Source organism: Lithobates pipiens, unplaced genomic scaffold, assembly GCF_037356315.1.
Source record: "Lithobates pipiens isolate NorthernLeopardFrog02 unplaced genomic scaffold, aLitPip1_a1.2 Scaffold_13, whole genome shotgun sequence".
Classification (NCBI taxonomy): Eukaryota; Metazoa; Chordata; class Amphibia; order Anura; family Ranidae; genus Lithobates; species Lithobates pipiens.
The window spans coordinates 229696663-229724126 of record NW_027507718.1 but is presented as its reverse complement, the minus strand read 5'-3'; the positions used below and the strand labels follow the sequence as shown (position 1 = coordinate 229724126).

General features: G+C 46.2%; 1 protein-coding gene across 1 annotated transcript in view; it reads right to left on the bottom strand.

Moving 5' to 3' along the window:
- The window catches only part of ZAP70 (zeta chain of T cell receptor associated protein kinase 70), a 168195-nt gene that overhangs the window by 63888 nt on the left and 76843 nt on the right, over nucleotides 1-27464 (bottom strand). Inside the window, exon 3 of the mRNA XM_077476316.1 lies at nucleotides 10592-10752. Coding sequence (XP_077332442.1) covers nucleotides 10592-10752 — 161 coding nt within the window. The remainder of the gene's footprint in view (nucleotides 1-10591; nucleotides 10753-27464) is intronic.

Genomic DNA, 27464 nt, shown 5'->3' with positions numbered 1-27464 from the left:
GAACTTCTTGCAGATACAGAATTCATGTACAACAGTCTCTCACAGATTCCCCCATACACAGCTCTAGTTCACCCTAGCTAAGGCTGCCTAGTTCATTATTATTATTATACAGGATTTATATAGTGCCAACAGTTTATGCAGCACTTTACAATATAAAAGGGAGACAATAAAGTTATAACACAATACAAATACAAGAGGATTAAGAGGGCCCTGCTCAGAAGAGCTTACAATCTAATAGGGTGGTACAAAAGGTTGTAACTGTGGGGAATGAGCTGATGGAAGTGGTAAAAGATTAGTTGGAGATGTGATAGGCTTCCCTGAAGAGATGAGTTTTCAGGGATCACCTGAAGGTAGCAAGAGTAGGGTATAACCGGACTGGAGGAGGTAGCGAGTTCCAGAGGATAGGAGAGGCTCTGAAGAAATCCTGGAGACGAGTATGGGAGGAGATGTGAGAGCTTGAGAGTAGGAGGTCTTGAGAAGAGTGGAGAGGACGGTTTGGGTGATATTTGGAGACAAGATTGGTGATGTAGCTCGGGCAGAGTTGTGAATGGCTTTCAATGTTGTGGTTAGCATTTTGAATTTAATTCGCTGGGTGATTGGGAGCCAGTGTTAGGGATTGGAGGAGAGGGTTGGCATCTGTCATCGGTCCCACCTGTCCCCAGTGCCACCTGTCCTCAGTGCCATCTGTCCCCAGTGCCACGTATACTTGCCACCTGTCATCAGTGCCACATCAGTGCCACGTGTCATCAGTGCCACATAGTGCCATCTGTCATCAGTGCCAAATTCAGTGCCACATAGTGCCATCTGTCATCAGTGCCATATCAGTATTACGTGTCATCAGTGCCACATATTAGTGCCATCTGTCATCAGTGCCACGTATCAGTGCCAACTGTCAGTGTCACGTGCCATCTGTTATCAGTGTCACGTGTCATCAATGCCAGGTATCAGTGCCATCTGTCATCAGTGTCACGTGTCATCAGTGCCACGTATTAGTGCCATCTGTCATCAGTGCCACGTATTAGTGCCATGTGTCATCAGTGCCATGTGTCATCAGTGTCACGTATAAGTGCCATCTGTCATCAATGCCACATTGGTGTCACGTGTCATTGTCCTGGTGCTCCCAGGGCCTTCAAAAGTGTAATAGGTAGTCAACAAGTTAGATGTGTAATTTATGCTCCTAGAACATGTGATGGTGCTCCCTGCATGTTGGACCTCTCTATGTGGCCAGGCTGTGGAAAAGTCCCACACATGTGGTATTGTAATACTCAGGAAGAGTAGCAGAATTTATTTTGGGGCATTATTTGTGGTATACACATGCCATTTGAGAGATATAACCTATTACAATGACAATTTTGTGGAAAAAATGTAAATAAAATAAAAAATCTTCATTTTGCAAAGAATTGTGGGAAAAAATAACAACATAAAAAAGCTCACCATTCCTCTTACTAAATACCTTGGAATGTCTACTTTCAAAAAAAGGGTCACTTGGGGGGGTATTTGTACTTTCCTGGCTTGTCCGGGTCGCAAGAAATGAGATCAGCCACCAGTACATCAGATGTGATCAATTTTGTGTGATTCGCACCACAGTTTGTAGACTCTCTAACTTTCACACAGACCAAATAATATCCACTAATTTGGGTTATTTTTACCAAAGATACGTAGCAGTATAAATTGTGGTCAAAATTTATGAAGAAAAATTAATAATTTGCAAAATGTTATCACAGAAACAAAGAAAAATGCGTTTTTTTTTTTTTAATTCATTATTTTTTCATTTATAGCGCAAAAAATAAAAAACCCAGAGGTGATCAAATACCACCAAAAGAATGCTCTATTTGTGGGAAAAAAAGGATAAAAAAATTTATTTGGGTACAGTGTTGCATGAGTAATTGTCATTCAAAGTGTGAGAGTACCGAAAGCTGAAAATTGGTCTGGGCAGGAGGGGTGTTTAAGTGCCCAGTAGGCAAGTGGTTAAAAAGGGTTCATACCTCTTAGATAAGAAAAGTCCTCTCAGCAAAGTCTATGGTCCAACTTCCGATACCCTGACTGGGTACCCCAAAAGGAAGGCCACTTGTTCCAAGTAGAACTACATTCCACAGCATTTCTTCCTGACTGTGCCCATGTGGAAGGCTCAAACAAACCAGATAGTCTGCCTCCCCTTGTATTTATAGTCCACCAAAAAGGGGAAGAGCTATGAACACCCAGGAGTTAGCAGTCTTTATTATTATTTCTAGCTCCCAGCATAGTGTGCTATACCAAAACTTACTAACACATTATAGTAACACAGTGTAATCTAACAGCCTGAGATAGTGTGCACCCCACAAGTAGGCACATGCCTACAACTGTGCCACAAGTATGCTTACTATTTTAGCACATGCAACAAACATTAAATAAATCTTGCTCTGTGCATCGCGATTAGCTTGCCATCTTCTGCACTGGATAACCTTGTACCGAAACTGATTTAACTATTGTAAAAAACATGAGCACTAACAATCCACGTAATCTTTTCTGCTTGATGCTAAACTATTGCCTGATGTTTTTATAGTTGATAAAGTATTTAACAAAAAAAATGTAATAAACATATCAGGCCAATTTTTTAATACCCTCACAACTAGCACACTGGGGCCCAGCTTTGGTTTTACAATTTAAGTCCTTTTCTGCACGTAAACACCCTTTAATGTATGATGATACACAGTATAGTATAGCATATACTATATCTGTCCAATAATTCAAAGTCATTTAAAAAAAAGTGTTATAACACACACTGCTGCAGGTCTGTACACGTCAATTTTTTGGCATATTGTTTATTTACCACCTGATTATCCATAATTAACTGCTAAGTTAGCCATTTCTCCCCATTTAAAAAAATTTAAGAACATGAATACCACCTTTGACAAGTAAATAATTTTCCATTTTGCAGAATACATTTTGTACTGTTCATCTACAGCAAAACTATCTAATTTAAAAAACTTGGGAAGATACAGTAATTACACACTACCATCGTATTATACAGTTTATTTTACTAATACAGAATAGTGTATAAATCTTATAGCTGGACTTAAGGATGAGCCAAACTCCCCCCTGTTCGGTTCGCACCAGAACCTGCGAACAGACCTAAACTTCATGTGAACTTTAGAACCCTATTAAAGTCTATGGGACTCAAACGTTCAAAATCTAAAGTGCTAATATTAAAGGCTAATATGCAAGTTACTGTCCTAAACGGCCATTTTTTCAGGAGCAGTGATTTTAATAATGATTAAAGTGAAACAATAAAAGTGTAATATTCCTTTAAATATCGTACCTGGGGGGTGTGTATAGTATGTCTGTGAAGGGGCGCATTTTTTCCGTGCTTAGAACTGTCCCTGCACAAAGTGTCATTTCTGCAGGAAAAAAGTCTTTTAAAATCAACCCCTGGCTTCCCTCACAAGCGTCTGAGGGGGCGGGGTCAGGTGACGGGTGGCCCTGCCCTCCTAATATAAGAAACGTCAGCGCTGGGATCCCCGCAGTGTCTCCTCAGTGGAGACAGAGGACGGATGCATGGATGGACTGTGCTGGACTGAAAATCACCCGTCACTGGATCAGATCAGCCATCGCTGGACCCCGGAGAGATGATCATCCGTCGCTGGATAGCAAGAGTGGATTAGCACCGCTGAAATCTTTTTTTTTTTATAATAAAGGAATTTTTCAAAAGTGTGTTTGTCTTATTTAACCATTTTTTACACGCACTTTTGTACCCCCTTACCATTTCAAACAGGGGGGGCCTGGATCTGGGGGTCCCCTTGTTAAAGGGGGCTTCCAGATTCTGATAAGCCCCCCACCCGCAGACCCCCACAACCACCGGCCAGGGTTGTGGGGATGAGGTCCTTGTCCCCATCAACATGGGGACATGGTGCTTTGAGGGGTCACAGACCCCCAAAGCATCCTCCCAATGTTGAGGGCATGTGGCCTGCTGTGGTTCAGGAGGGGGGGAGGCCGCTCTTTCGTCCCCCCTCTTTTCCTGCAGCCTGCCAGGTTGTGTGCTCGGATATAGGGTCTGGTATGGATTTTTAGGGGGACCCCCACGTCAATTTTTTTTTATTTGACGCGGGGTTCCCCTTAATATCCATACTAGACCTGAAGGGTCTGGTATGGATATTTAGGGGGACCCCCACGTCAATTTTTTTTTTCATTTGACAGGGGGTTCCCCTTAATATCCATACCAGAACTGAAGGGCCTGGTAATTGAATTTAGGGGAACCCCACGCTTTCTTTCTTTTTCTTTTTTATCAATGAATGAATTGTCGGCTCCCAATACAGAGAACACTCATTGAGTGTTCTCTGTATTACGGGAGCCGACAATTCATATAGCCACGAGTGATTTTAAAATACTTTTATTCCTGCAGAAATGACACTTTGTGCAGGGACAGTTCTAAGCACGGGAAACATGTGCCCCTTCACAGGCATACTATAGACACCCCCCAGGTACGAAATCTAAAGGAATATTACACTTTTATTGTTTCACTTTAATCATTATTAACCACTTTCAGACCGGACCATTTTGCTGGTAAATGACCAGAGGTCTTTTTACACTTTGGCACTGCGCTGCTTTAACTGGTAATTGCGCGGTCATGCAATGTTGTACCCAAACAAAATTTGCGTCCTTTTCTTCCCACAAATAGAGCTTTCTTTTGATGGTATTTGATTGCCTCTGCGATTTTTATTTTTTGCGATATAAACGTAAAAAGACCGCAAATTTTGAAAAAAAATGATATTTTCTACTTTTTGTTATTAGAAAAATCCAATAAACTCAATTTTAGTCATACATTTAGGCCAAAATGTATTCAGCCACATGTCTTTGGTAAAAAAAAAGTCAATAATTGTATATTTATTGGTTTGCGCAAAAGTTGTCACATCTACAAACTAAGGTACGTTTTCTGGAATTTACGCAGCTTTTAGTTTACGACTGCCTATCTCATTTCTTGAGGTGCTAAAATGGCAGGGCAGTACAAAACCCCCCCAAATGACCCCATTTTGGAAAGTAGACCCCCTAAGGAAATTGATAAGAGGCATGTTGAGCCCATTGAATATTTTATTTTTTTGCCTCAAGCGATTGAATAATGACAAAAAAAAAATTTTTTTTTTTTTTTTACACAAAGTTGTCACTAAATGATATATTGCTCACACATGCTATGGGCGTATGTGAAATGACACCCCAAAATAAATTCTGCTGCTTCTCCTGAGTACGGGGATACCACATATGTGGGACTTTTTGGGAGCCTAGCCGCGTACGGGGCCCCGAAAACCAAGCACCGCCTTCAGGCTTTCTAAGGGCGTAAATTTTTGAGTTCACTTCTCACTACCTATTACAGTTTTGAAGGCCATAAAATGCCAAGATGGCACAAAACCCCCACAAATGACCCCATTTTAGAAAGTAGACACCCCAAGCTATTTGCTGAGAGGCATGTTGAGTTCATGGAATATTTTATATTTTGCCACAAGTTGCGGGAAAATTACAAACTTTTTTTTTTTTTTTTTTTTTTTCACAAAGTTGTCACTAAATGATATATTGCTCACACATGCCATGGGCATATGTGAAATGACACCCCAAAATAAATTCTGCTGCTTCTCCTGAGTACGGGGATACCACATATGTGGGACTTTTTGGGAGCCTAGCCGCGTACGGGGCCCCGAAAACCAAGCACCGCCTTCAGGCTTTCTAAGGGCGTAAATATTTGACTTCACTCCTCACTACCTATTACAGTTTTGAAGGCCATAAAATGCCAAGATGGCACAAAACCCCCACAAATGACCCCATTTTAGAAAGTAGACACCCCAAGCTATTTGCTGAGAGGCATGTTGAGTCCATGGAATATTTTATATTTTGCCACAAGTTGCGGGAAAATTACAAACTTTTTTTTTTTTTTTTTTTTTTTCACAAAGTTGTCACTAAATGATATATTGCTCACGCATGCCATGGGCATATGTGAAATGACACCCCAAAATAAATTCTGCTGCTTCTCCTGAGTACGGGGATACCACATATGTGGGACTTTTTGGGAGCCTAGCCGCGTACGGGGCCCCGAAAACCAAGCACCGCCTTCAGGCTTTCTAAGGGCGTTACAGTTTTGAAGGCCATAAAATGCCAAGATGGCACAAACCCCCCCCAAATGACCCCATTTTGGAAAGTAGACACCCCTAAATTTAGGGGTACACTAGTGAGACTAGGTAATAAATGGCGGGTGCCCTGAAACTATAAAAAAATAACTAACCAACCAGCGTCACCTGTAACAGTTATATGGTGATCACTGGTGAAAGGGTTAACTAGGGGGCAATCAGGGGGCTTTATGCGGTAGTATATGGGGGTCCCTGGCGCTATAAAAAGCTGCGGCGAACCTAAATACCTACTTGCCTAACTAGCGTCACCTGTGACACTAATACAGCGATCAGAAAAACGATCGCTTATTAGGCTGGGTTCACACTGGAGCGATGCGGGAACGCCACGAATGCGCGGCGGGTTCCCGCATCGCATGCCTCCCGGCGGCAGTTCACACTGCCCTATGCGAACTGCTGGGAGTGTCAGTGAAATGTTACTGACACCCCCAGATCAGTTCGCATATCGCAGTGCGATCTGCAAACTCGGATCGCATGGTGTGAACACCCATGCGATCCGATTCTGCTGCGGGCCAAAAAAAGGGTCCCGTGCGAATTTGCGGCGGGTGCGGCGGGTGTGGCGGGTGCGGCGAATGGCTGAACTCGAATCGCACAGAGATCGGATGTGATTTGCACTGCAGTGCGAATCACATCCGTTCTCAAACCGCTGCAATCTGAACCCAGCCTTAGTGACACTGGCGACGGGGGGTGATCACGGGGTTAAACCTTTATTGGGGGGGTTAGGGGGGTACCTTAGAACTAAAGGGGGCTAACCCTAACTGCCCTAACAGTTATTAGTCACAAATGACACCCGCCAGGTGATCAGGGGGTTAAACCTTTATTAGGTAATAAATGGCGGGTGCCCTGAAACTATAAAAAAATAACTAACCAACCAGCGTCACCTGTAACAGTTATATGGTGATCACTGGTGAAAGGGTTAACTAGGGGGCAATCAGGGGGCTTTATGCGGTAGTATATGGGGGTCCCTGGCGCTATAAAAAGCTGCGGCGAACCTAAATACCTACCTGCCTAACTAGCGTCACCTGGGACACTAATACGGCGATCAGAAAAATGATCGCTTATTAGGCTGGGTTCACACTGGAGCGATGCGGAAACGCCGCGAATCCGCGGCGGGTTCCCGCATCGCATGCCTCCCGGCGGCAGTTCACACTGCCCTATGCGAACTGCTGGGAGTGTCAGTGAAATGTTACTGACACCCCCAGATCAGTTCGCATATCGCAGTGCGATCTGCAAACTCGGATCGCATGGTGTGAACACCCATGCGATCCGATTCTGCTGCGGGCCAAAAAAAGGGTCCCGTGCGAATTTGCGGCGGGTGCGGCGGGTGTGGCGGGTGCGGCGGGTGCGGCGAATGGCTGAACTCGAATCGCACAGAGATCGGATGTGATTTGCACTGCAGTGCGGTGCGAATCACATTCGTTCTCATAAACCGCTGCAATGTGAACCCAGCCTTAGTGACACTGGCGACGGGGGGTGATCACGGGGTTAAACCTTTATTGGGGGGGTTAGGGGGGTACATTAGAACTAAAGGGGGCTAACTCTAACTGCCCTAACAGTTATTACAGTCACAAATGACACCAATGCAAAAAAAAAAAAAAAAAAAAAAAAAATGACATTGGTGTCACTGTGACTGGGGGGCAGGGGTAATTGGGGGGGTGATCGGGGGGTAAAGGGGGGGTGTGAGTGTGCCTGGCATGTTCTACTGTGTGTGGGATGTGTTGGTGCAACTCACTGATCCGCTCTCCTCCGTGTCGGAACGAAAAATACCGACACGGAGGAGAGAATACATCACTTCCTCTCCTGTGTTTACATTACAGGAGAGGAAGTGATGTCACCGGGGATTTCTATTCGTCGGGAGCGATCGCGAGGGGGTGGCCATGAATGAATGGCCGTCCCCTCGTCCGGGATCGCTCCCGAACGAAAACCGACCGCCGCAGGCACCGGGCGGGGGCCCGATCGGGCCCCCGACCCGCGGGAGGCAAATCACGTACATGTACGTGCTTATGCCTGCCCGTGCCATTCTGCCGACGTACATCGGCGTTAGGCGGTCGGCAAGTGGTTAAAATCACGCTCCTGAAAAAACGTCAGTTTTTAAAACTTTTTTTTGTATTGATCCATGTCCCCTGGGGCAGGACCCAGGTCCCCAAATACTTTTTAGGACAGTAACTTGCATATAAGCCTTTAAAATTAGCACTTTAGATTTCTCCCATAGATTTGTATAGGGTGTTCCAGCTTTTTCCAATTTGCCGCGGACAGCCCAAATTGTTCACTGTTCACTGAACAGGCGAACAGGCAATGTTCGAGTCTAACATGAGTTCGACTCGAACTCGAAGCTCATCCCTAGCTGGACTCCATCTTTTGATATAGTTTACATAATTAATTTGGGCCAAGATGGCCAAAAAAAACTATGTCCCTAACATGTGAGGCCTCTCGATGTGTGGTATAAACTGTATGTAGCTGCAGCTACAGTGCCTTGAAAAAATATTCATACTCCTTGAAATTTTCCACATTTTATCATGTTACAACCAAAAACGTAAATGTATTTTATTGGGATTTGATGTGATAGACACAAAGTGGCACATAATTGTGAAGTTGAAGGAAAATGATAAATAGGTTTTTAAAAACTGTTTACAAATAAATATGTGAAAAGTGTGGCGTGCATTTGTATTCAGCCCCCCTGAGTCAATACTTTGTAGAACCACCTTTCACTGCAACTACAGCTACAAGTCTTTTTGGGGATATCTCTACCAGCTTTGAAAATCTAGAGAGTGATGTTTTTGCCCATTCTTCTTTGCAAAATAGCTCAAACTCTGTCAGATTGGATGGAGAGCGTCTGTGAACAGCAATTTTCAAGTCTTCCCACAGATTCTCAATTGGATTAAGGACTGGACTTTGACTGGTCCATTCTAACACATAAATATGCTTTGATCTAAACCATTCAATTGTAGCTCTTAAGTCTCAAGTCTTTTGCAGACTCTAACAGGTTTTCTTCTAAGATTGCCTGTATTTGGCTCCATCCATCTTCCCATCAACTCTGACCAGCTTCCCTGTCCCTGCTGAAGAAAAGCATCCCCACAACATGATGCTGCCATCACCATGTTTCATGGTGGGGATGGTGTGTCCAGGGCAATGTACAGTGTTAGTTTTCCATCACACATGGGGGTGATTTACTAAAGACCCGCGCCTGTGGTGCAGTGGAGAAATCGGAGCAATTGCACAAAAAACGTGACTCAAGACATTTATCAAAAATGATGGCGCACACACATGCGACAAACTATATTTACATAGGAAGTGCTATTGCGCACTTGCGCAATCTTATGCACCTACCATTAGCAAGCACAGCCAATGTAATCTTCTACATTTTTGTTTGAATACTGTGGATAACTTTACTACAGTGTCCCATCTTCTATCACCAGGCCAAAATGTATGTATATAATCTTGTTTAAATGCACAATTTCTGTCCAGAACATGTAGATCTGTCTTACAACTAATCAAGTCTTTTTACACCTTTCTTTCAGCTTACTCAGCTGCACATGCGCATTGACAAAGCACACCATTTATTTCATCCTCGCCTGACAGGGGGCGCACACGTTTTAGCTTGTTAAATATGTGTATTGCGCACAGGTGCATCTGCGTTCTCCAGAGTGCACAACTGCTTATACATTGGGCACTTGCTCATTGTAATGCTGATCATGTTAATGAGCTTTTCCTTATCACATGGAGAATATTGCTTCCAGTTTTATTCCATTCATGAATTTCTTTTTGAAACAACTCAATATTCATTCTAGAGATCTTCCTCCAATCAACAACTGTGCGGAACCCAGAATACAGTGTGGTATGCTGTATGCAGCCTCGACAGCCAGCAGCCTCACATGTCAATGAGGGACATAGTTCATTTGGGCCAAGCTGGCCCAAATTAACTATGTAAATCATATTAAAAGATGGGATTCAGCTTTAAAGTGATGCTAAACTTTGATTTAAAGGTATTATAGTCATATATGTATTCTAAACGAAAAAAAAGTACCTTCTATTGTTCTCCCACAAATCTACAAATTCCTTTTTTTTTGTAATCCAACTTCCTTCACAGAGTGGCTATAGTCATTCTCCATGGTGCCATTGTATGTAGGAACATAGCCACCCTGTGTTGCTCCCTCTCAATATGGACTTTGGACTGTAGGCTAAGGGATTTGTATTGACCACAACAAATGTGCACTGCTCCTTGGAACAAGTGGAAGTGATGGGGTAAAGGGGGAAAGGAGAGGTTTGGAAGCGCACAGAGGGCATTACAAAGAAGCAGGAAAACACAGTAAGAAACAATTATATGACAAGTAGTGGATGTGTATGGACAATGTTTGGAGACTAAGTATATTGTTTAATGTCAACTTTTAGAAGTAAGCAATAGAATGTTCTAATAATTAATTATTATATACTTGCAAGATACCTACAGAAATTTACCATCTGGTTGTGCTCCTGAGTACAGCTTTCTCTCTGATTCATTTCTGTTTAGGTTTCCATGGTACCATGCCATCTGTTCATGGGCAGTGGTAGCAATGAGCTTCTCCACTTGTGGAGCTTGGCTTATAATTGCTTGTTCTAGTGCCTCTCCCTGTGTGAACAAAAAATCCAAAAGGAAAATATTCTTTGTAACTTTAAACTGATACAAATTGTATATATATTGGATATATTAATAAAAATTTAAAATATATATGACTTAAAACCTTGTTTGAATCTTATTCTGTACATGTATATTGTTTGTATAATTCTTTAATTCTTAATGTGTATATTTTTTTGTAGATAGTTTGTCATAGATGCATCAACTCCTGAAGAAGCCGAAAATCATTAGGTGAAACGTGTCGAGATTGATGCATCTACTGTAACATGGAATATGTAAACTGCAGTTGTGTGAAAAAGTAGTTGCCCTGTCCTGATTTTTTCTTTTTTTGCATATTTCTTACACTTAAATGATTCGGATCATCAAACAAATTTTAATATTACACAAAGATAACCCGAGTAAATCCAAGATGCAGTTTTTAAATTATTATTTCATTTATTAAGGAAAAAAAGCTGTTCAAACCTGTCTGACCCTATGTGAAAAAGTAATTGCCCCCCCCCCCCATGCTGAATCATGAATGCATTGTGATTAACCAAAATTTTTTTGGAAAGCTGAGTTAAATTTCACTTGCCACACCCAAGCCTGATTATTGCCAGACCTGTTGAATCAAGAAGTCATATAAATAGAAGCTGTCTGATGAATTGAAGCATGCTAACAGATCACAAAAAGCCACACATCATGCACAATCTAAAAAAAATCAAGAACAGATTAGAAACAAAGTAATGTACATATATCAGTCTAGGAAGGGTTTCAAAGCCCTTTCTAAGACTTTGTAACTCCAGTGAACCACGGGGAGAGCCATTATCCACAAATGGAGATAACATGGAACAGTGGTAAACCTTCCCAGGAGTGGCCGGCCTACAAAAATTACTCTGAGAGTAATGATGACGACTCATCCAGGAGGTCATAAAAGAACCAGAACAACATCCAAAGAACTGCAGGCCTGACTTGCCTCAGGTAAGATCAGTGTTTATGATTCAATAATAAGAAAGAGAGAGGGCAAAAATGGCATCCGTGGGAGAGTTCCAAGGCCAAAGCCACTGCTGACCAAAAAGCACACAAAGGCTCATCTCACATTTACCTAAAAACATCTTGATTATCCCCAAGGCTTTTGGGCAAATATTTGGTGGACTAATGAGAAAAAAATGTAAGTTTTTGGAAGGTGTGCATCCCATTACATCTGGCATAAACATAACAGTCAGACATGGTGGTGGTAGCGTGATGGTCTGGGGCTGCTTTGCAGCTTCAGGACCTGGATGACTTACCATAATTGATGGAACCATGAATTCTGAGCTCTACCAGAAAATCCTAAAGGAGAATGTCCAGTCATCAGTTCGTGACCTCAAGCTCAAGTGCACTTGGGTTATGCAGCAGGACAATGATCCGAAACACAACAGCAGCTCCACCTCCAAATGGTTCAAACAAAGTAAAATTTAGGTTTTGGAGTGGCCTAGTCAAAACCTGGACTTAAATCCAATTAAGATGCTGTATCATGACCTTACACAGGCCATTCATGCTGGAAAACCCTCCAATATGGCTGAATGAAAACAATTCTGCAAAGAAGAGTGGGCCATAATTGCTCGACCGCGATGGGAAGGACTCAATGCCATTTTTCGCAAATGCTTGATTGCAGTTGTTGCCACCAATAGTGATGGCCGAACGGTTCGCCCGGCGGTCGTTTCGCGGCGAATTTCGGCTGTTCGCGATTCGTCCAATCGGTGGACTATTGCCGCCGTTCGCCCGGTGGACTTCCGTGTTTACTGTGTAAAAGAACTTTGACCTATGATGACACAACCATCATGGGGTACAGGACAGCCAATTGAGACATTACAGCACATGGACACTTGGACATTCCCCCTAACTTATAAATACACCCGATCCGGTGGCCATTTTACATTCTTTCTTCTGTCACTATAGGGAGAGGTTGCTGTGTGGAGCAGGGAGAGATTGCAGTGACCCAAATCGCTAGCTATTTGGTACACAAAAGTTCTTTTCAGGACTGGTATAGGTGTTAGGTGTATATAGGTTTGCTGTGCTACTGATTGTTGCAGCAGCCTGAGCGTCTTTTGTCAGTTTAGAGAAAGGGACAGGACGGTGTGTCTGCTGTAGGGACAGTCAGTTTAGTCATTAGCTGTTACTATCAGGTCCACAAAAGTGATATTCCAGTTATTGTTCCAGTAGCCTCTGTTTTGTCAGTTTATATAGGGACAGGCAGGAAGCAGTGTGTGAGGCAGTGAGGGTCAGTTTAATCAGTAGCTGTTACTATATTAGGTCCACAAAGGTTCTTTTCAGGACTGGTATCAGTGGTATGGTAATAGGCTTGTACACGTATAATATTCTTTCTTCCAAATATAGAAAGAATATTATACTTGACTGCTGCCCTTCTGCTGCAGTCTGCTAATTATTCACAACCTACTTGTTCCACAAAGGTCCTTTATAAGGACTGGTATTAACCTGGTGTAGGGTTCTACAGTACATAGGGTTGAGGGAGGTACAGGATGCCATTCTATAAGGACTGGTATAGGTCCAAAATACATAGGGTTGAGGTGCACTACTGCTGACCGCTGCCCTATACTGCAGCAGTCCTTCATCGGTATAGGGACTGACGTACAGTCTGCTAATCAGTCACAACCTACTTGTTCCACAAAGGTCCTTATAAGGACTGGTAACTTGGTCTGTCTAGGGTTCTACAGTACATAGGGTTGAGTGAGGTACAGTCTGCCATTCTATAAGGACTGGTATAGGTCCACAATACATAGGGTTGAGGTGCACTACTGCTGACCCCTGCCCTATACTGCAGCAGTCCTTCATCGGTATAGGGACTGAGAGTTTTGTCACAGGGTCATTTAAAAAATGACAGGCAGAGGAAGAGGCAGGCCCTTCCGCAGGGGTGGTAGGGGTAGGGCAGGAGCAACAGGCTTGAGCCAAAGTGGGAAGTTGCAGAAGGTGCGTTCAATTACTTTAAAGGACGCACCAGACTTGGTTGAGTGGCTCACTCAGCCTTACTCTACTGCACCCTCCTCATCCTCTCGATCTGCACCAAAGACCCTACCACCAACAACACCACCACCCCCACCACATACCTTCCGCTTGAGTCACGGGAATTATTTTCCGATCCATATCAAGACATTTCTGATGCGCAGCCACTCTTGGTATTGGATCAGGAAGAGGAGGTAGCAACAAGTGCCACTCAGCAGTCTGACGACAGTACCCAGATCAGCCCAAGGAGGAGGTTGGTCCCTGGTGTTGCTGCCTACTCCGAGATCTCTACTTATAGCGGTGGGGAAGGTGACATTGATGATGACGTGTCTAGTGATGTCACGTGGGTGCCCACAAGAGAGGAAGAGGAGGGGAGTTCAGAGGGAGATATGGACCAGCAGATAGGGAGGAGAAGCAGGAATAACTTACATTGTACAGGAGGGACAAAGCAGACTGCAAATGTATCAGGAGCGAGTCATCAACCATGTACGGTCACATCTGGCACTCCCAGGACACCGGTATATGGCTCCACAGTGGGGGATTTTTTTAACGTGTCCACTGCTGACAATAGCGTTGCCATCTGCAATCTTTGCAGTCAACGCATTAGTCGCGGTAAGCCCAACACTCACCTAGGGACGACCGCCTTAAGAAGGCACATGAGCAGCCATCACCGAGCCGAGTGGGAGCAACGGAACACACAAAGTCACACTCCAGGCTCTCACCGTCCAGCCTCGTCTTCTACTTCTCCTTCTCCTCTCTCCTCACAATTGTCCTCCACTCCACCTTCCATTATGCCAAGCTCACGTTTTTCTGCAAAAAGGCAGGCTTCCGTGGGCCTAATGTTCGAGCGTAAAAAAATGATGACGCCGGATAACCCTCTTGCCCAATGGTTGACGGCTGGCTTGTCAGAACTCATAGCCCGCCAACTACTGCCATATAAACTGGTGGACTCGGAGGCCTTTCGCAAATTTGTGGCCATTGGAACACCACAATGGAAGGTCCCAGGAAGGAAGTATTTCTCACAGAAGGGCATCCCAGAGCTATATGGCCATGTTCAGTGGCAAGTGAATGTATCTCTGGCACACAGTGTCGGTGCCAAGATACATCTGACCACAGACACGTGGTCTAGCAAACACGGGCAGGGAAGGTATATCACTTTTACTGCCCACTGGGTGAACCTTCTGACGGCCGTCAAGCATGTAACCCGTGGCACCCGTGTAGATTTGGTTTTACCGCCATGGATTGCATGCAGGCCTGACTTCTTCTCCTCCTCCTCCTACTCCTTCCTCCTCCCTCTCCTCCTCAGCTGACTCCTCCTTTTCCGCTGCTAGCGTCTCTTCCGCTGCGCCGCCCAAGCTCCCCAGAACCTATTCGACATGCCAGGTGAGACGTTGCCATGCCGTGCTGCGTCTGTTGTGCCTGGAAGCCAAGAGCCACACTGGCCCGGCACTCCTTTCAGCTTTGCGTTCACAGGCAGATCAGTGGCTAACACTGCTCAATTTGACAGTTGGTAAAGTGGTGTGTGACAACGGTGCCAATCTGCTTAGCGCATTGAAACAGGGCAAAATCACGCACGTGCCATGCATGGCACACGTCTTAAACTTGGTCGTGCAGCGATTCCTTGTCAAATACCCTGGGGTCCAGGACATCTTGCGGCAGGCAAGGAAAATCTCGGCCCATTTCAGAAGATCTTACACGGCCATGGCTCGCCTTGCTGACATTCAGCGGCGACACAATCTGCCGGTCAGACGTTTTATTTGCGATTGCCCAACGCGATGGAACTCAACCTTCTATATGCTTTATAGGCTGCTCCAGAAGATACGTGCAGTTAGCGTCTACCTGTATGAACTCTGCGGCAGCACAGGTTCTGGGGAGCTGGGGTTTTTTTCACCGCGCCAGTGGCTGCTCATGCGCGACGCATGCAGACTTCTGCGCCCATTTGAGGAGATCACTAAACTGGTCAGTCGCAGCCATGGCGCCATCAGTGACATGGTACCTTATGCCTTCTTTATGGAGCGTGCATTGCGTCGTGTCATTGATCAAGCTGTGGAGGAGCAGGAGCGGGAAGATGAGGAAGTCGCAATGCTGGATGAATTCCCAGGGGGGGCTACTCTATCTGAGACAAGTGAACAACAGGAGTCTGAAGAGGAGTCAGAGGAGGATGGTGCCGGGGTGGATGAGGAGGAGCAAGAAGAGCATGCTTTAAACCTTTCTGGGACCCCTGTTGTTGTGCGTGGATGGGGAGAGGAGAATGAAGAGGACGACATTATCCTGGATGATGAGCAGGAGCCAGGCCACCACACCGCTTCCACTTTAGTGCAAATGGGGGCCTTCATGCTCCAGTGTTTTAATAGGGACCCCCATATAAAAAGCATAAGGGTCAAGGACCAGTACTGGGTGGCAACGTACTTAGACCCCCGGTACAAACACAAAATGCCGGAAATGTTAGCGCCGTCACAGAGGGCTGGCAGAATGGAGCACTTCCAGGCCTTGCTTCGAGAAATGCTGCATTCTGCCTTTGCGTGTGCTGGCAGAGGAGCAATTCCCACTCCCAGAGAAGGAGTTGCGGGTACCAATCCAACAGCGCCTGCAAGAAGAGGTCGGTTTGAAGATGTGATGGTGACTTCGGATATGAGGTCATTCTTTCAGCCGACCCATCGACAGGTGTCATCCGGATCCAGCATCAGGGAACGCCTAGACCGTCAGGTGTCCGACTACATCGGGTTAACGGCCGATGTGGACGCTCTGAGGAGTGATGAACCCCTGGACTACTGGGTGGGCAGGCTTGACCTCTGGCCAGAGCTTGCCCAATTTGCAATGGAACTGTTGGCTTTCCCCTCATCCAGTGTCCTGTCCGAAAGGACGTTCAGCGCAGCAGGGGGGATCGTGACCGATAAGCGTACTCGCCTAGCTCACGACAGTGTTAACTACCTCACATTTCTAAAAATGAATGAGGCATGGATCTCGGAGGAATTCAACACATGGGACCAGTAGACCATGTATATGTCTATAAACAATTATTTTAATCAAGCACAGAGACCTTCTTTCTTCATTTGGCTCACTTCCTTGTCCAAAAAAAGCACACCGTACTATATGCCCGTACCCTCCTGTTTGAAGAGGTTGAGCGGTGTCATATTTCTACTGGGGCTGCTTATTATGAGGGGCTGCCACCATCCCTGTGCTGTGCTGACATCCTCCTGGGGCTGTACCTCTGCTGTGCATATTATGAGGGGCTCCCACCATCCCTGTGCTATGCTCATTATGAGGGGCTCCCACCATCCCTGTGCTGTGCTGACTTCCTCCTGGAGCTGCTTATTATGAGGGGCTCCCACCATCCCTGTGCTGTGCTGACTTACAGCTGGGGCTGCTTATTATGAGGGGCTCCCACCATCCCTGTGCTGTGCTGACTTCCTCCTGGGGCTGCTTATTATGAGGGGCTCCCACCATCCCTGTGCTATGCTGACATCCTCCTGGGGCTGCTTATTATGAAGGGCTCCCACCTTCCCTGTGCTATGCTGACATCCTCCTGGGGCTGCTTATTATGAGGGGTTCACACCATCCCTGTGCTATGCTCATTATGAGGGGCTCCCACCATCCCTGTGCTATGCTTATTATGAGGGGCTCCCACCATCCCTGTGCTATGCTCATTATGAGGGGCTCCCACCATCCCTGTGCTATGCTGACTTCCTCCTGGGGCTGCTTACGGTGCAAATGTCAGTGCTTTATGTCACGCTGCTGATGTCAGTGCTCTCTATCACAGTGCTGCTGTCAGTGCTGTATTTCACGGTGCTGGTGTTAGTGCTTTATGTCACGCTGCTGATGTCAGTGCTCTCTATCACGGTGCTGCTGTCAGTGCTGTATATCACGCTGCTGATGTCAGTGCTCTCTATCACGGTGCTGCTGTCAGTGCTGTATTTCACGGTGCTGGTGTTAGTGCTTTATGTCACGCTGCTGATGTCAGTGCTCTCTATCACGGTGCTGCTGTCAGTGCTGTATATCACGGTGCTGGTGTTAGTGTTTTATATCACGGTGCTGGTGTTAGTGCTTTATGTCACGCTGCTGATGTCAGTGCTCTCTATCACAGTGCTGCTGTCAGTGCTGTATACCACGGTGCTGGTGTTAGTGCTTTATGTCACGCTGCTGATGTCAGTGCTCTCTATCACGGTGCTGTTGTCAGATGACTCTATCATGGTGCAGGTGTGATTGCTGTATGTCACGCTGCTGATGTCAGTGCTCTCTATCACAGGGCTGGTGTCAGATGACTCTATCACGGTGCAGGTGTTATTACTGTATGTCACGCTGCTGGTGATCATCTCCTGCACCCTCTTCTTTGCCTACCCTGGTCCCTGACCTTCCCTCTCCTCCATTGCCTTCATGCGCTCCACAGTCCTGAATTGTCACAACAATTTCCCATATAAAAAAAGAATGCTTGTTGTTTGCGATCCCAGATTCACCTCATACATGTGTTATGTCATTGGCCATGTGGTGGGACTATGTTTGCACAGCTAGTAATTATTTTGTGGCTGCAAATTTGACCTGTAGGTTTGCGAAGTTCGCCTCCCATTGAAGTCAATGGGGCCCGCCGCGAACGTTCTGGTTCGCGAACTATCGGCCGTGTTCGCGGTCCGCGTTCGCGAAACGTCCCGTCGGAAGTTCGTCCATCACTAGCCACCAAGAGTGGCATAAACAGTTATTAGGTTTGGGGGCAATTACTCATAATTTCACATTTCACATAAAGTCAGACAGGTTTGGACAGCTTGTTTGCCTTAAAGGAAACCATTATTTAAAAACTGCATTTTGTAGTTACGCGGGTTATCTTTGTGTAATGATAAAATTAGTTTGATCTGAGTCATTTAAGTGTGACAAAGATGCAATAAAAAAAAAAATATGAAAGGGAGCAAATACTTTTTCACACAAATTTGATTATCTGTGATTCTTGGTTTAAATTAATCTTTTTAATTGAAACAAAATAAATGGTTACATTTTAACAATAATTGTGTGTTAATCTGCACCTTGAAAGTCCCTATTCTCTTTGTTTATATCTATTCTGATAAAATATGGACTTGACACTAATGCTAGAGATCTAACTTTTTTGGAGGGCTATATTTCAGACATCATGCTGCCCTAGAGAAACATGAATAATTACATATTTTTACATAGATCCTCACCCATTTTCAGCTTTTGCCTCAGCAGTTCTTTTAGATTTACCCACAAATGTCCAGAGAAGAGGAAACAAAAAATTTAAAATTTGCTGCAGGGTCTTTGTTAAACTGGAATAAGGGCTTCTGCCATTCTTTGATGTTCCCATTCAGTGCTCAATTGGCTTCTAAGTTTAAATTACAGTACTGTATAATTAAATGTAATTTTTTTAGATTTGGAAAGGGTGATGAGGACAATTGCTATGTATTATTTGCTGTCTGTGTTCCTGCTATGGAGGTTCACTCTCTCTAGTTGTCCTGATCACCAATGTCACTGGAAATTAAGCTATTGGGTAAATCCAAAATTTTGAGTTGTCACCAGAACAGGAACAGAGGGGAAATTTTCCAGTGGGGACACTTGGTCCCATGACATTTGTCTAAAAAGGGATATCCCCCACATTTGGAAGACATACCCTCACTTCCTGTTGTGTCTACAGAGGTTTTTACCGTAACACACTCTATCCAAAATAAAATCAAAAATAATTTACTGTGATATCTCTATCTTGGAGTCTGTTGAGGGACAAGGGCAGTCTTTGCAGAAAAAGACTTGTCTGAGAATTTGGTAGACTTTGAGTGGAAATACTTGTGTATTGATAGGCATTTGATACAATTCCACATAATGATCTAATACAAAAGCTGTACAACCTAGGACTTAACCCTTGGATGGTTCAGGGGCTATGCAGTTGGCTAACTGATAGATACAAGAGTGTGGTTGTAAATGGGGTTCACTCAGAACAGAGAGGAGTCACTAGTGATGTACCACAAGGCTCTGTACTAGGTCCTGTTCTATTTAATCTATATGTAAGTGATATAACTAAAGGTTTGTTGGGCAAGGTACTATGTATTTTTGCTGATGACACAAAGGTGGGTAATAGAGTTGATATCTCTGGAGGTGTCTGTAACATGGAACATGATTTTGCATTGCAGGGAAAAATTGTCAAAGCAGTAGAGACCGCAGTTCATTGTTTCTAAATGTAAAATAATGCACCTAGGGAAAAAGAATCCCTTGAGAAAGTACAACATTGGGGTACAGTGTTAGCCAGCACTACAAAAGAAAAAGATTTGGGGGTTATTTCAGATGATTGCAAAATGAGCAAACAGTGTTTCCCAGGGGCGGACTGACATCTCATGGGCCCCCCAGTCAATAGGAGATCACGGGGCTCCCCCTGTGTCCCTGTCACACTGCCCACATTACATACATTGGTCTCTACCCCCTTTAACTGCAGGCAGCAGCTGAGGATCTACACATGCTGCGGCAGGAATTATACCCCCTGTTGCTTTTGGTGGGTGATTGTGACCCAATCAAGTAAATAGGACCACTCTGCAAACACCAACCTTGTGTAATGCACGCAGTAGCAGCATGCTAGTGTGGGATCCAAGGGGTTAAAGTAGGTTATCTGATGAGGCAATAAAACGCCTCCTTATAGCCTGCTTTAGCCACTTGGTCGCTGCATATGGTTGCACAACCTTTGCAGAGATGGGGGCAGACAGGAGCCCCTGGGATGAGGGCAGAGAGGGGCCCCTGGGATGGGAGCAGAGAGGGATCCCTGGGATGGAAGCAGAGATGTATCCCTGGGATGGGGCAGAGAGGGATCCCTGGGATGGGGCAGATTTATCCCTGGGAGGGGACAGAGATGGATCCCTGGGATGGGGCAGAGAGGGGCCCCTGGGATGGGAGCAGAGAGGGGCACCTGGGATGGGGACAGAGAGGGACCCCTGGGATGGGGGCAGAGAGGGGAAAGTGGCAACTCTTTGCTTTGGGGAAGGGGGGTCGGTTTTGAAATCCCCCTTATTAGCACATGTCCTCTTCCTTCAAAGACCCCCCCAGCACATCTTTTCCTATACCCCCCTTCTCCATGAATTACCTGCCCCCAACCCACTCCCCTATCCACAAACTATACACAGACTTCAGAATCAGCGTGGCTCCTGTAGTGTAAGATCTCTTCTCCCCAGCTCTTCCCCCTCCTGTCTGTGTACTGTGGAGCCGAAGAGGAGGATCCTCAGTGAGCTGTGTTCAGGCTCAGGTGGGAGAGATGTCGGCTCAGCTGCTATAGTCAGAGGGGAATCACTGCAGGAGGGAGCCCAGTTACAGAAGATATCCTGACTAGGGATGAGCCGAACACTCCCTGGTTTGGTTCGCACCAGAACCTTCGAACGGACCAAAAATTCGTACGAACTTTAGAACTCAATTAAAGTCTATGGGACTCAAACGTTCAAAATCAAAAGTGCTAATTTTAAAGGCTAATATGCAAGATATGCAACAGACAACACCAGCAATAAGGGGTATCTTCAGGTGTATACTGTGCTGGAGGCACACAATACCCACTTTAACTCCTGCAGATGCCTGTATTAGAGAACACAGGCAATAAAGGGTGGATACAGGTGTATACTGTGCTGTGCTGGAGGCACACAACACCCACTAACTCTTGCAGATGCCTGTATTAGAGAACAACAGCATAAAAGAGTAGATACATGTGTATACTGTGCTGAAGGCACACAACACCCACTAACTCCTGCAGATGCCTGTATTAGAGAACACCAGCAAAAAAGGGTAGATACAGGTGTATACTGTGCTGGGGGCACACAACACCCACTTTAACTCCTGCAGATGCCTGAGAAAAGAACACTGTCCCTGCCTATCTTGCTCTTTCCCTGGATGCCGGAACACACTACACAAGGCCACCGCGCTGGCAGCCTTTTATAGTGTGTGGCGTGTACTAAACCCCCTGAGCTATAATTGGCCATAGGCATCCTGCGAGTGGTCCACAAAGTTCTGAATTCGCCGAACAGACGAACGGCCAATGTTCGAGTTGAACATGCGTTCGAGTCGAACACCGAGCTCATCCCTAATCCTGACTCACTGTCCAACACTAGCGAACCCCTGTCAGCCTAGTTACCAGAGCTCAGTGCTGGGACTTGTTCCGGCACTTGGCTCTGAGATAAGTAGAGATTGGGACTGACAGGGGGAGTCTCATGGGGCCCCAGTGTTGACACCCCCCCCCCCCCCCCGAAGTGAAATTTACTGGCAGAACAACAAAATTTACAAACGGCACCAGTTTTTACTGGCAAAAAATCATGAAATTTACTGGCAGATTCACATTATTTACTGGCACTGCAAAAAAGTACCTTAAATAACTGTTTTTAGTGCTAAACAGTGCAAATATCAATATTTGAACTATAAACACATTGCTAATGCTATTAGCAATGTGTTTAAGTTAAACAAAAGTCAAAAAACATATTTCTCAATTTACATGAAGGTCAGGTTACTATAACCCAGCCAGCACAGAGTTCCACCTTATAGTGCGGCACAGTGGTGTAGTTAGCACTCTCACCTAGCAGTAAAAAGGGTGGCTGGTTTGAATCCCAACCATGACACTACCTGCCTGGAGTTTGTATGTTCTCCCTGTGCCTGCGTGGGTTTCCTCTGGGTAATCCTTCCACACTCCAAAGACATGCAGGTAGGCTAATTGGTTTCTGTCCAAAAAAATTGGCCCTAGTATATAAATGGGGACCTTGGATTGTGGGCTCCTTGAGGGTAGGGACTGATGTGAGTGTGCAATGTACAGGGATAGGGACAATTGTAGGCACTCAGGATGGACTGGTGTCTTTATTCAACCTTACTATGTAACTATAGTGCAAGGGAACTCATATGTAAAGGGGAACTCTGACGTAGAGGGGGGCTCTGGTGAATAGAGGCCACCTTCCGCAGAGTGAATACACTATGGTAAGGGGGGTTACTAATATGGGGGGGACCTTTATATCAGTGCCCCCTTACATTATTGTATTCACTCCCCTCCTTACATCAGTGACCCCCCCCAGACTGGCCCTACGGCGCTGTCACTGACCTCTTCTCAGGTGCACCGTGCACGTCTCAGCCAGACGGCTTCAGCTTGACAGCTCTGGTTTTATTCTATAGTCCCCTCTCCACAGTCCACACACATGTCTCTTCCCGTAACCCCCATCCCGGCGGCGCTCCCACTCTTGACTCCTTTCTAGGATCCCCCTCAGAGACTGAAGACATGATAAAAGACAAGAGATGGTCAGAGGCTATGGACATGATACAGGAGGTGGACAAAGGCTGCGGACACGATACAGGAGGTGGACAGAGGCTGTGGACACGATACAGGAGGTAGACAGAGGTTGCGGACATACTGCAGGAGGTGGACAGAGATTGCGGACATACTACAGGAGGTGGACAGAGGCTGGGGACATACTACAGGAGGTGGACAGAGGCTGTGGACATACTACAGGAGGTGGACAGAGGCTGCGGAAATACTGCAGGAGGTGGACAGAGGTTGTGGACATACTGCAGGAGGTGGACTGTCAGGGAAGTCGCCCACAGAACACAGCTGACATCCTCAGGCGTACACCTGTGCGCAGGTGGCAACAAAGTTCACCCAGATCTGCCACGGGCACATCAGTGGGTGCATGTTCACGTGCGTGTTCACGCACGTGTTCACGCGTGCGCCTGTTACCAGAACTGGCGCCAGACGGCTTATTTAAACATAGAACTCAGCGCTGTCTGGTTGCTGCTTGATGTACAGCGGAAGTTCTGTTACCCTGTGTCTATGATTCTGCCTGCTGTTATAACTGATCCGCCTACCAGTTGCCAGACCTGTCTGTGACCTGACCACGCTTCTGCCCGCTGTTATATCTGATCTGCCTACCCGTTGCCTAATCTGCCTGTGACCTGACTACGCTCCTGCCTGCTGTTTTACCCGGTCTGCTCCTCTGCTGCCAAGACCTGTCCGTGATCCGGATAAATTCCAGCCTGCTAGCAGCCAAGTCCGGCTTCCTACCTGTGTGTTCCTGGCACCTACCTGCATAGACTTCAGGACTTGTTCCAGGCACTCTTACTCCACCGTGCCCCAGTGCCAGCTGTCCCACTACCAGCGGCTCTTGGGCCGGAGTTGTACAGGAGGCCTTTCTCTACACTTCAGGCTCACCCCCAGGTACATGACATGGACAGGTTACGGACATACTACAGGAGGTGGACAGAGGCTGAGGACATACTACAGTAGGTGGACCGAGGCTGCAGACATACTACAGGAGGTGGACAGAGACTGCGGATATACTGCAGGGGGTGGACAGAGGCTGCGGACATACTAAAGGAGGTGGATAGAGGTGGCGGACATACTACAGGAGGTGGACAGAGGCTTCGGACATAACACAGGAGGTGGACAGAGGTTGCGGACATACTGCAGGAGGTGGACAGAGGTTGTGGACATACTACAGGAGGTGGACAGAAGCTGTGGACATACTGAAGGAGATGAACAGAGGATGCGAATACGATAGTGTCCTCCTCACCCCCTCACAGTAGCCTCCTCCTCTGTCCACCATCATATTACTTCTCCACATCATCAGTGTGCTGTGTGCTCCTCCTTTGCCCCTTTCACCAGAGGTGAAACACAGGAGGACACAGCACTGATGATGTGGAAAAGTAATATGATAGTGGACAGAACACATCAGTCTCGGTCCCTCCCCTGCATGCTACAGCTTCACCCTCCACTGCCTCCGGTCTCCCAGAGATGTCCTCCGCTCTCACTCCCCACAGTTTTACTCTCCTCCTCCTCAGTCCTCACCCCTGCTCGGCTCCTCTGTCTGGACCTCTGCCTATGGCGCGTGCACTGCACGAGCCACCAACCGCCATAGAGTCCCAATCGTCTATTCGAAAATGGAGCTGGGAGGCGCAATTTGGTTACTGCATATGCTACCGCCCGGACGAGCGTGTACAAGCTTTCTCGAGCCCGGGCAGCTTCGGAGCGCATGCGCAGTTCCATGTTTGACTCACGGCCATCTTTTTTATGGGCACCGTTGCCCATAACAAACTTTAACGGGCAGCCCCAAAAAGGGGTTAAAACCTATGGGTGGTTGGCAACACTGTGGGGCCCCCTGCTTGACATCAGGCCCTCGGTCGGCGCCCGAGTGCCCTAATGGTCAGTCCGCCCCTGGTGTGTCCAGACAATGGAAAAGCGAATAGAATGCTAGGATGTATCAATAGGGGGGTCTATATAGATCTTTAGTGAGACCTCATTTAGAATACTGTGTCCTCACTTACACAAAGATTGATAAAATAGAATGAGTTCAGAGACGGGTAAAAAATTGTGAAAGGTTTAGGGCATATCACACATTGAGAGCAACTTCAGGAACTTAATATGTGCAGTCTGGAGGAAAGAAGGGAAAGGGGAGACATGATTGAAACCTTTAGACCCCTTTCACACCAGGGTGTTTTGCAGGCGCTATAGCGTTAGAAATAGCGCCTGCAAAACGCCCTAAAGAAGCTGCACCATTGTCTGTAGTGTGAAAGCCCGAGGGCTTTCACACTACAGCGGTGCGCTGGCAGGACGTCAGAACAAAGTCCTGCCAGCAGCTTCTTTGGAGCGGTGAAGGAGCGGTGTGTTTACTGCTCCTCCACCGCTGCTCCCCATTGAAATCAATGGGGCAGCGCTGTAATCCCACCGGCAAAACGCCGCTATTGCGGTGTATTGCCGGCGGTTTTAACCCTTTCGCGGCTGCTAGCGGGGGGTAAAAGCGCCCCGCTAGCGGCCGAAATGCACCGCAAATCCGGCAGTAAAACGCCGCTAAAAATAGCGGCGTTTTACCGCCCACGCTATCAGCGGTGTGGTGTGAAAGGGGTCTTAAATACATCAAGGAGGTGAATAAGGTTCAGGAGGGCGGTTTTTTCAAGATGAAACCAAAATCAAGAACATGGGGACATGACCTCAAACTAACTGGAGGAAAGTTCAAAACTAATATTAGAAAGTAATATTTTACTGAAAGGGTAGTTGATGCTTTAAATAAACTACCAGCAGAGGTAGTGAAACAGTCCACAGTAAGTGGCTTCAAACAAAAACAAAACAAAACAAAACAAAAAAAAAAAAAAAAAAACTACCGTATATACTCGAGTATAGGCCGACCCGAATATAAGCCGAGGCCCCCAATTTACCCCCAAAAAACTGGAAAAAATTATTGACTCGTGTATAAGCCGAGGGTGAGACATGCCTGTCCATCCCTGTGTGTCCGTCCATCCCTGTGGGTCCATCCATCCCTGTGTGTGTGTCCATGCATCCGTGTGTGTGTGTGTGTGTGTGTGTCCATGCATCCGTGTGTGTGTGTGTGTGTGTGTGTCCATGTGTGTGTGTGTGTGTGTGTGTGTGTGTGTGTCCGTGCAGCCTACCTGTGTCCAGCCTGCCTGTGTCCGTCCAGCCTGCGTCCCGTCCAGCCTGCGTCCCGTCCAGCCTGCGTCCCGTCCAGCCTGCGTCCCGTCCCGGCCCGTCCCGGCCCGTCCCGGCCCGGCCCGTCCCGTCCCGAGCCGAGCCTCCGTCCTTCAGCTCTTCGTCGGCGGCCATTCTAGGATTCAAAAGCCGCGCCTCCGTCGGTGATAGGCGGAACACTCAATTTCCCACTGACTGCTGTTCCGCCTATCGGATGTCCGTGATAGGCGGAACACTCAATTTCCCAGCAGCCTGTGTTCCGCCTATCACGGGCATCGTCTCATCCTCGTCCGTAGTACGAGGATGAGACGATGCCCGTGATAGGCGGAACACAGGCTGCTGGGAAATTCAGTGTTCCGCCTATCACAGGCGAAGGCGGAGCCGGAGGCGCGGCTTTTGAATTCTAGAATGGCCGCTGTCTGTCTGCTCGACACGCTGATCGAGCGGGCAGACAGCGATGACTCGAGTATAAGCCGAGGGGGGCACTTTCAGCCTCAAAAAAGAGGCTGAAAATCTCGGCTTATACTCGAGTATATACGGTATTTTGTTTCTTAAAACCCTCTATTGGATTTTGTTTGTTATGCCCTGTACACACGGTCTGACTTTTCCGACGGAAAATGTGCAATCGGATCTTGTTGTTGGAAAATCCGGTCATGTGTGGGCTCCATCTGACTTTTTCCATCTGAATTTTCCGACAACAAAATCTGACGGATTTTGTGGTCGGAATGTCCGACTGTGTGTATGGGGCATAAGAAACTAAATTATTAAGATAGGGATGGTGGCAACCTTTTCCTTGAACAGAGTGAGCCAACACTAAAAACCCAAATAAAAAAAACAAAAACAAAGCTTTTCCTCAAGCCTGGAGGACTTGGACAGTCAACGCTTGTAGTTCCCGGCTTTCAGAAATGATAGGAGCTATAAATCTCTAAAGTGGAAGGTTTTTCCACCCAAGGCTTAGCTTTCTTTTGCAATGGCAAAAAGGTGCTCTTTTCCCCATGATATCCTTGATAAAGGAATCCAGTGATGGTCTGAAGAATCTTTCCCCAGTGCTTTTAGCATTCGATTTTAGAATGAATGTAACTTCCTGAATGAAAACCACATACACTGTTAGAAACTTGCTCTTTTGAGAAAAAATTTCCATCCTGCACCCTCAAATTTTCTCATCACTGTGGTTAAAAACAAACATCAATTTGACCCTACCAACAAATAAAAAGATGTAATAAACATTCATAAAATGAAACTTTTTTAATGAAATTCTACTAGTATATAGCCAGTTTAGTTGAATAAAAGGCATCCAGCCTGTCTTTGTACAACT